Source organism: Arachis hypogaea, chromosome 19 (assembly GCF_003086295.3).
Source record: "Arachis hypogaea cultivar Tifrunner chromosome 19, arahy.Tifrunner.gnm2.J5K5, whole genome shotgun sequence".
NCBI classification, from domain to species: Eukaryota; Viridiplantae; Streptophyta; class Magnoliopsida; order Fabales; family Fabaceae; genus Arachis; species Arachis hypogaea.
Window position 1 is genome coordinate 11,906,231 of NC_092054.1, and position 9,933 is coordinate 11,916,163.

The window sequence follows — 9,933 nt, forward strand, 5'->3', positions numbered from 1 at the left end:
CAGTGAGATGGTGGAAAGTTGAGGATTTCCTTCTTTATGTTCCTCTTGGAGAAGCACGACAGAGAGACAATGTTCGGGTTAGCTACCGGATGTGTCGGATTCTAGCATTTTTAACCGACAAGTGAGCTCACGGCTAGTAGATAGGCATGCATCATACTATATTTGTTTGAAATTACTTGGGTCTGCATAATTACTTGGTTTGCCTAACTGATATTTTGTCAACTGCTAATTCTACTACTTGTCATAATTATTTTCTATGTGTGATTGTTTGATTGTCTGTCAAATTACTTGTGATTACACTACAAGAAAAAAGGCCTATGGCCACGCTTTTTTCTTGCCACGCTTCAAAAGCGTGGCCAAAAGTGGTCAATGGCCACGCTTTTATGAGGGTGGCAATAGATTAGAGATTTGGCCACTTTTTTTATTGTCACGCTTTAAAAGCGTGGCGAAAAGTATCAACGGCCACGCTTTTGTATGGGTGGCAATTGGTTAGAGAAACGGCCACGCTTTTTTTTGCCACGCTTCAAAAGCGTGTCCATAGAGAGAAACAAGGACGTTTTGAAAGTGTGGCGACAGGGTTTCATTACGGCCACGCTTACAAAGCGTGGCCATATCCTAATACGCTTTTGGCACGCTTTAAAAGCGTGGCCAAAAGGTTCTTTTCTGCCACGCTTCAAAAGCGTGGCCGTAGAGCAAAACAGTGACGTTTTAAAAGCGTGGCGAGAGGGGCTCCAACCCATTGACCCTAACTCGGCCCCTGACCCGGCTCCCAACCCGGCACCAACCCGGTCCCCAACCCAAAGACACTAACCCTAATCACTCGAAACCCTAAGCCTGAAGAGCGCCTCCCATTAGCCTTAGCCCTTCACCCTTCACCCTTCGCCCTTCGCTGTGAACCCTTCGCCCTTCGCCCTTAGCCTTCGTCACTCGAAACCCTTCACTCTTGGTTCTGAAGCTCCTTCGTTTCTTTCTCCCTTTCTCCCTCCGTTTCTTTCATTCACAGAAACTCAGCCAAAAAAACCCTAGCACTGTAAGCCTACACCACCACCGCCGCAAGGAGTGGCATACTGCTACCGTCCGTCCGTCTATCTAGCTTCCCTCGTGCTCCAAGTCTTCAACCCCCGTTCGCTGTCACCGATCGCAGCTGCTTCCTCGAGCTCGGCGTCCGTCGTCTTTGTCTGCTCAGCCGTGCTTCCGCCGCCGTTGGTTGCCGTTAACATTCGCGTCTTCGTTCAGCCGTCGTCTTTGTTCGCGTTCTTCGCCGTTCAAGTTTGCTCGGCGTTCACCGTTCGCGTTCACTCGCCGTTCACCGTTCGCGTTCGCGTTCGTCTGGAAGCCACGTTGCCCTGCTTCAAACTCTGCGACCAACCCGTGCGCTCCACCTAGCTGTCGAACTGCTCTCTTTTGTCGCCGCCGTGAGTTCCCTAAACCCACCACCAGACAATACACTCACACAACACCAATACTCTGCTTGAAACTCTGCAAATTCTTATTTCTATTACAATAAGTAACTATTTGATTTGGCAGTGGTTTGGATCTTTTTCATAGACTGAATTAAAGTATACAATATTATGTTCTCTTGTCTATCACATTGATACTAAGCTTTGAATTCTCTTATTTCGTTTCAAGTTTACCGCACTCAACATGTTTGATGAAATGCTTTAACCATATTTCGGGTTGGTTTTATGAATAATCTTGATACTAGTATCTAGTAAGCTAATTTTATGAAACTATCCTTATTTAGTTATACTGAATTACCACTTATTTATGTTTTCCACTCTATTGTTCAGCATAATTAGTTTAAAGATATAATTGGTCAAAAATAATTAATATTTTCTTGATATTTAAATGTGACAGGTAATTTTAAACATGAAAAAGAACTTCTAAAATGGCAGATACAAAAGAAATTGAAGGGTAACTTTTCTGGTGGAAATTGGGTTATGTTGGACTAGTATTTCGTTTTCCCCCCTTTGATTAGTTCTTTTGGGATTTTGATAACTTGTGAAGGGTTATTTTAACTTACAAGTTTGTTATTTTGAAATACGCAAGCATTCACAGGTGACAGTAGAAATACTGAAACAAATTTTTTGTTCCTCATAGATAATTTGCTTATCTTGAACATTTTATGAAATCATGGAGATGTCTGATGGAAAGACTGTAAAACTGTTTCAATGTATGGTTTATGCAAAGGAAATCACCTTGCTTTTGTTTATTATCTAACTTTTGCCTCTTACTATTTTGTTATAAACCTTTTCCCTGTTTCAGAGACGCCCGGAACAGCAGAGTTGCTCTGTTTGACGGCATTGAGGAGGGAGGCATCCGAGCATCATCACTTTACTCCTCCTATAATGAAATTGATGAACAAGATAACGAGCGAGCAATGGGTGGATTGTAAGATAGAGTCAGTTTGTTGAAAAGAGTAAGTTTAATTTTTCTTGTAAAATAATCTAGACCTAAGTTTGTTCTTCCTGTATATTATACTTGAAGAACGTTGTGAATTATGATCATTTCCTCATTTATTTCTTTTCAGCTGTTGGTAACCTTCTCATTATTTTGATGTGTTAACGTGTTGTTGATGTGATTGTAACAGATCTCAAGTGATATACACGAGGAGGTGGATAGTCATAACCGGATGCTGGACCGCATGGTTTGCATATAATTATAAAAAATATTTACCATTTGCACTGCTACTTTTTTGTTCTTCTTTGATAAAATGTTGGTATTTGTTTAGGGGAATGACATGGATTCTTCAAGAGGAGTTCTTTCAGAAACTATGGACAAATTCAAAATGGTATGTGGATTGTGGAATTGTAAAACCATATGGCTTTTGCAGTAGAGTTTTCATCTGGTTCTGATTTTTCTTTGTATTTGTTTTCTTCTCTACTTTTTTTCCCACTCTTTTAATTATGTTGTACCTTCTTTCAGGTCTTTGAGAAAAAATCCAGCCGAAGAACGTTTTCACTTATAGCATCCTTTGTTGTGCTTTTCCTTATAACATACTTTTTTATGTTGTAATTCAGGCCCGTGAATTCCTTTCTAAATGGGGTGATCTCAGCCAGACCCAAATTTTTGCTAAGATTGAAATGTTGAGGTGATTTTGATGTCTTCATAGTGTTAACTTTTCTCTTTTAAGATATACTCTTATTGACTATGCTGATTCAATCTTATGTCTGTGTTGAAATTAGGGCCTGACCCATTTTGATGAGGTTCTACGAGAAGCTGATGGTATTATCCAATCTCGTGGTAATTTGGGCATTGATCTTCCACCAGAGAAGGTTAGTTTTGCCTTTGAAATTGATTTTGTTGTTTGAATGACTCATGTTGTGGGTGTAAATAGCTATGTTTGTGGTCATGTGGATAATGCATTTGATATTTGAATAAATTAAAACAAATGGATGCTTCCATATGTTTAAAAAAGGTTTAAAATAGTGCATCTAATGTTACAAATTTTCTTTGAACTGAACCACATTTATGATTGTTGCCTCTGCCATGCTTCTTATTGTAAATGTATAATTATATTTGCTTTGTGAATGGAAAGTCAATATTAATTAATTTTGATTTGCTTTTGTAGGTGTTCTTATTTCGAAAATTTATGTAATTTTATGTATCTAGCTTACTTTAATTACATAAATTGGCTTATTTTCTTAATTTTTCTTTTTCGTTTCCTTGGATATAAGTGATATTAAGTGACCTGGTATTTGCTTGTGGAGGCAAAGGAATAACTGAAAATCTGCTAAATTTTGTATATGTTCACTTTTAGTTGCGAGAATTCCTTAGTTATTCTTCCTGATATGTACATGATTATATCTCTGATAGTGTATGATTTTTGTAGAAACCGCTCATTCTTGCTCTCTCCAATCCAACATCTCGATCTGAGTGCACTGCGGAAGAAGCTTATACATGGAGCAAGGTAACTAACTGTTTATATAATTGGCCTCAGAAATTTAGAATAGATTACACACATCATTATTTGTTAATGTTGTTTATCTTAATTTAATTTGTAGGGTCAAGCAATCTTTGCTAGTGGTAGCCCATTTGATCCTGTTGAATATGAAGGAAAAGTCTTTGTTCCTGGACAGGTTTCATTTGACCTTTGCTACCTACACATTTTGTTATTCAATATAAACATCTCAGTGGCTGACCTTTATATATTTATTTTTTCATTTTATTTTTTCGCGCTTCCTGCATTGCTGTTCAGACCAACAATGCTTACATATTCCCTGGTTTTGGCTTGGGTTTGCTCATCTCCGGTGCAATCCGCGTCCGCGATGAGATGCTCTTGGTAGCCTGTGAGTTCATTCAAGCTAAGAGAGATTAAATATACTAAAATCAATTCAATCTAAATTCCAAGAAGGTAGAATCAAGAACTCACTAACGGTTTCTTCTTATGCAACAGCTGAAACTTTGGCTGCACAAGTGTCAAAGGAGAACTATGATAAAGGACTGATTTACCCTCCATTCTCAAATATCAGAAAGATATCAGCACATATTGCTGCTAACGTGGTAGCAAGATATATGAACTTGGTTAGTTTCATGAAATGTTTTGAGTTTCAGACAACTTTGCTCTGTTTTCTTTTCAATACTTATATCTTTTGTGCTGTGTTTGGTAAAACAGGTCTTGCTTCTCATCTACCTCGACCTAAGGATCTTGTCAAATATGCAGAAAGTTGCATGTACAGCCCAGGCTACAGAAACTACTGTTGAGATTTTTGAACCATATTATATCATGTTTTGTTTAGTTTATTTTCAAAGGCTACAAACTATGATTCAGACCAAAGCTTGTGGCGGTTTCATGAACTAAACCAAGCAGAACATATTAGTAGTGTGCTCTCCGCGGTTTTACAGTTTTGAGATACTTGTTAGGAACAAATTCATTTTATTGCTAAGATAGATTGTTGTACAAGGCATCGCCATAGGAACTTAAATTTTTCAACCAGTTGTGAGAGAAGTTTGCTAATTCTTTCAAATTGTAAACAGGACAATCACTTTCCTATGCAAACTCGAGATTTATTTTGTATTTGATTTGTCTTGTAATAAAAATTGCATACTATATTTATAGTTTGGTATCAAAAAAGAACTGAAATTTATATTTTGTATCGATGAAGGTAAAAATCAGAAAAAGGATTTTTTTTTTTAAAATTTTATAAGGCTATTGCCACGCTTTTAAAGCGTGGCCGTATCTCTGGCTATGGCCACGATTTAAAAGTGTGGTCATATCTCGCTATCGCCACGTTTTAAAAGCGTGGCCATATCTCTCTATCGCCACGCTTTTGAAGCGTGGCCATACCTCTCATATGGCCACGCTTTAAAAGCGTGGCCATATCTTCACATACGGCCACGCTTTTATGGGTGGCCATTTGTAAAAAGCGTGGCAAACGAAAAAGGGTGGCGATAAGTTGAAAAAAACGTGGCGATAGAGCAACCACCACCCTTTAAGAGGTCACCCTTTCAAAAGCGTGGCGGTAGCTCAAAAAGCGTGGCGAAAAGCTATCGCCACGCTTTTTTCAGCTTTTTGCCACGCTTTAAAAACGTGGCAATAGACGTGTTTTCTTGTAGTGTTATAACTTGTTGGTTCGGATTATGGTAGAGTGTTGTGGTGTATTTTGGACCGGAGGCTGTGTTTGATTTGAGTTATATCTCTTGATGTGTTGTGGTGTATTTTAGGCCGAAAGCCGTGATTGTTTGAGGCAAAGGCCGTGTTTGATTTGAGTTATATCTCTTGATATGTTGTAGTGTATTTTGGGCCGAAAGCCGTGACTGGGCCGGAGACCATGATTGGGTAAGTTATATGTCTTGGTAAGTTTGGTAAAAATTAATATGCATGGATGTATTTGTTGAGGTTAAAATTATAGTGTATTTTAAAATTTCTCTGGTGAGATCGTACGGTTAGATTCTCACCCCCTATAGTCCTATTTTTTTTTTAGGAAACGAACGAAAAGTCTATGAAAATTTTTCCAAGCTTCTGGTTGTACTTTATTTATTTTTACTAGATTTTTTCTCGCCATTGCTATCGATATTTATATCTTGTAAAGAGGGATAGGAGTTGTAATTTTATGATATGACTTTGTATATATACAAACACTTGTATAAGTTTTCTTGTAAGTGTAAATGTATTGAAATGTAAAAGAGGTGTGATGACTTGGATGTATTTATATATGCATGCTTGTTTAAAAAGGAAAAATATTTTTGGTTTTTCAAAAAAAGTCAATATAGTTTTTAGGTAAAAGCTCCTACTTATTATTATTTATATATAAAAGTTGTCGTAGTATCCTTGTTATCAGAGTATTGCAGCCGAAAGCATGATACTTTGGTGGTGATGAGGGTGTTACATTAAGCGCCACATATGTCTCTTCCGTTAAATTTAGTGAGGAGAAATGACGAAAGAGCCGCCATGACTCACGATAGACAAGGATAGAAACGGGTCTACTTTTTCGATAGGAATTGCCTTGTCCTATTTTGGAGTAGACAAGGAACGAGTTAGATATTTACTCTAAAGATTTTAATATTTTAAAATAATTTTTTTTTAGTTACAAAAAATTCTTAAATTGTGACAAATAAATAGCTTATTACAGACAAAATTGAATTTTGTTACAAATTAATTTTTTGTTACAAAATAATTAGATTTTTAAAACAAATAAATATTCTTACAAAATATTTTGAACTATTGCAACAACTTAATCTTTTGTTAGAAATTAAACATTATAAAATTTTTCAACAAAATACCAATTCATTACAAAAGCCAACATAGTTTATAATAAAAAAAATCAAATTGTTACAAAATATTGTTATTATATAACAAATAATTAATTTTTGTTAAAAAAAATTTTGTAACAATTTTAAATTTAACACAAATTTTTTATGCAAATACTCTATTTTTGTTATAATGTCTAAAATTCATACAAACTTATCTACGTATAAAATTACCTAACAATTACATCAACAAAGAAACTAGAATCGAAAAAGTCATATATACTGGATTTAAAGCTGAAGAAATTGATTTGATAATATTATTTTAATTTTAATTTGATTAGAATTTAATTTTGATTTGTTATTTATTTTTGTTCTATTAGGTTTTAATTTATGTTTAAATATTTTAATTTTAAAAAAATATGATTTTAAATTTTAAATATATAAGAAAGAAGATTTGAGACATAATATTTAAAAAAAAAATTCTTTATGCTAACAAATTTTAGTATTTTTGGTTATCATTTAAAATGTATAAACATTAAATTTTATTTAATAAATAAATTTTACTAATTTATATGTGTAAATTTTAAAAAAATGAGTACAAACTGTATTAATTTACGTGTGTAAATTTTGATAAATATAAATACAAATTATATATTTTTTGTATACACAAAACTCTTGTAAATATGAATATAAATTATTGTTAATAAAAATGATAATATTTATTAATTATATAGTATTATTTATCTAAAAATAATTATTATAATTATTTTATTAAATTTATATAAATAATAATTAATTAAAAGATAAATAACGATAGATCCTTGCATTGTAAAATATTTTACAGTCAAAATCTTTAAACCAACCTGACTTCCAAAGCTTATAAACTTGAATCAATTGAGATCCCAACATACATAAGGTAAAGGGCATTTGAAAAAATAATCTAAACTTATTTGATTTAAACGAAGGAAAAAATTATTAATTATAAAATTTTGCTAATTTATATCCTAAAAATAATACAGATTAAACATATCATAAAAAAAATATTTTATAAAAATAATTTTTTTACGTTTTTAATATATTAAATATATTAAAAAATTTTATTATTTTATTTTATCAAAGATAAAAGACTCGAACCCGCAACCTCTTAATTGAGTATGGGGAGACTATATGTCATTTGAGCTATAACTCATTGTCAAAATTAAAAATTTTTATTATTACACATTTTAAAACACAAATTAATATAAAGTACATTAAATGAAATCAAAACTTAAAAGAAGGCGAATTTCCAAATATACCCTTTTGCAAGACCCAATCTTCAATCATTGCTTTAGCATTCAAAGGCTGGTCAGCAGGCATAAGATGGCCAGCACCCAAGACCACAACATTGGTGAGTGACTTCCATTGTTGGACATACCCAGCAAGCTCTCCATTCACCTTCCATATCTTCCTCTCTGCATTCACATACTCCACAATCCCTTCCCATTTCATAGTATTCACCCATGCCTCAGTTTGCACCGGACCAGCAATCAAATCATATTGACCTTGGTACAACAACACCCTAATAGCATTGCTCCTCAACAACCCTTCTACCCTAAACTTGACACTCTTCATTATATCACCTCGGAACGCTGCTCTAATATCATTACTGGACACTTTAAAGACTTGTGATTCGTTCACTCCCAATGCCTTCTTCACTTCAGCTATATTCATGAATTGATTAATCCAATCTTGATAGTGATAAAGATGATCTTTCCTTGTGTAATCATACAAAGTAGCCAGCCCTGACATGTTTTGCAACTTCCCCTGGAGTCTTCCCCCTGCAGTCTTCTCCAACTCACTTTTTTGCCTCTCATTGATCAGACCCACATAATAAGCATTAGCCGGAAGCGTGCGTGATTGGGTCACTGCCTCAATTATTCCATTCCCGATAGCCACACCAACAAGATTCACTCTTTTAGAAGCATGCAACTGTGCATTTCTTTTCAATATGTAATTTCCAGTTGTAGACGCATACTTTCCTCCATAACTTTGGCCAACAATATAAATAGGGCGGTGTTTGTAAACAGGATCAAGTCGAAGAAACGTTGTAATAGCAACATAAAGGTGTTTGGAAATACCTTCTTGATTTGTTGGGATCTCTTGAGGTGATGAGGCTATACTGAATCCAGTGCCAATGGGGTTATCAAGAAAGAGAACGCCAAAGAACTTGTTCCAAGCACCAGGGTTGGGTTCAAGGGTGATGGATTCTGTGATACGCCATGGTCCAACCGCATAGAGGTTGCCAAGCATGGAGGAGGTTCCAGGGCCACCTTGGAGCCAAATGAGAAGTGGGGTTCTGGAGAGAGGTAAGGTTGAGTTTTGAGCTTCATATAAAGCATAGAAGATTGCAGAAGAAGACGTGGTAGCTACTGGAAGGTAACCAGATTTGGTGGGGTGAGCTTCTTCGGGGAATGGATTGTTGGAGTTTGAAGAAGGTAAGACATGGGCTTGAAGGGTGAAGCAGAAGCACAAGGAGATAACAATGGAGATAAGGAAGAAGATGAAGGAATCCATCCTTGTTATTGTTATATATGCTTTTCGAGTATAATTTCAGGGAGCTACTTAGTTTATTATATAGGCTATTATGGGTAACAGGAATGTTACTAAGATTTGTTAGTCTTTTTTGCAATTTTCTAGTTTGTAATCAAATTTTTTTTTTATAAATTTGATTCCTCTCTATTGATGCTGCGTCGTTCTGCATTATTGTTGGTCCATAAGTATTGAAGAAAAATCTTCTCATGTATTTATAAACCAATAATATTATAATATGTGTGCTTTCATCATATATGTGATTATTTTATTCCTGAAATTAAATCAAATTGAGAATAGGATGAGATGGATTAAAAAACAAGAGATAAAATTGAATTAGTAATTAAAAACTAGATAAACAAATTTGTTAAAAATGGAGTAAAGTCTAAAAGATTAATCATTACATAAATTAAATAAGTAATTGATTGGTCTTCTGATTCGGAGAAATTAAATAAGTCTTTTTGAAAATTTTAAGTTAGACTCTTATAAGTTATTATAGAAAAAAGTATGAAATAAAAATTTATAAATCTGCTGTAAAATTTTTCAAGATTATTTTTTGAATAACACATGTTTCTTAAGGATTAGATTAAGATAGATTATTAACTAGAAAATCTTTATGAAATACATATAAAAATTTTAAATTTTCAATATAGTTGTTACATATTTATTAAAATA

General features: G+C 34.2%; 1 protein-coding gene and 2 pseudogenes across 1 annotated transcript; 2 read left to right on the forward strand and 1 right to left on the reverse strand.

The window, feature by feature from the left end:
• Positions 1–2,070: 2,070 nt before the first annotated feature.
• Positions 2,071–3,084, forward strand: LOC112779949 (bet1-like SNARE 1-1; annotated as a pseudogene).
• A 117-nt stretch (positions 3,085–3,201) lies between these two features.
• LOC112777902 (NADP-dependent malic enzyme-like) lies at positions 3,202–5,056 on the forward strand (annotated as a pseudogene).
• Positions 5,057–7,879: 2,823 nt separating this feature from the next.
• Positions 7,880–9,508, reverse strand: LOC112779278 (serine carboxypeptidase-like 50). Its single transcript, XM_025823529.3, has one exon. It carries the CDS (start codon positions 9,241–9,243, stop codon positions 7,951–7,953), a length of 1,293 nt encoding a protein of 430 aa, XP_025679314.1. The 5' UTR covers positions 9,244–9,508; the 3' UTR covers positions 7,880–7,950.
• Positions 9,509–9,933: the final 425 nt, after the last annotated feature.

Coding starts and splice junctions, on each gene's coding strand:
- LOC112779278 (XM_025823529.3), bottom strand. CDS start 9,243: ATGGATTCCTTCATCTTCTTCCTTATCTCCATTGTTATCTCCTTGTGC.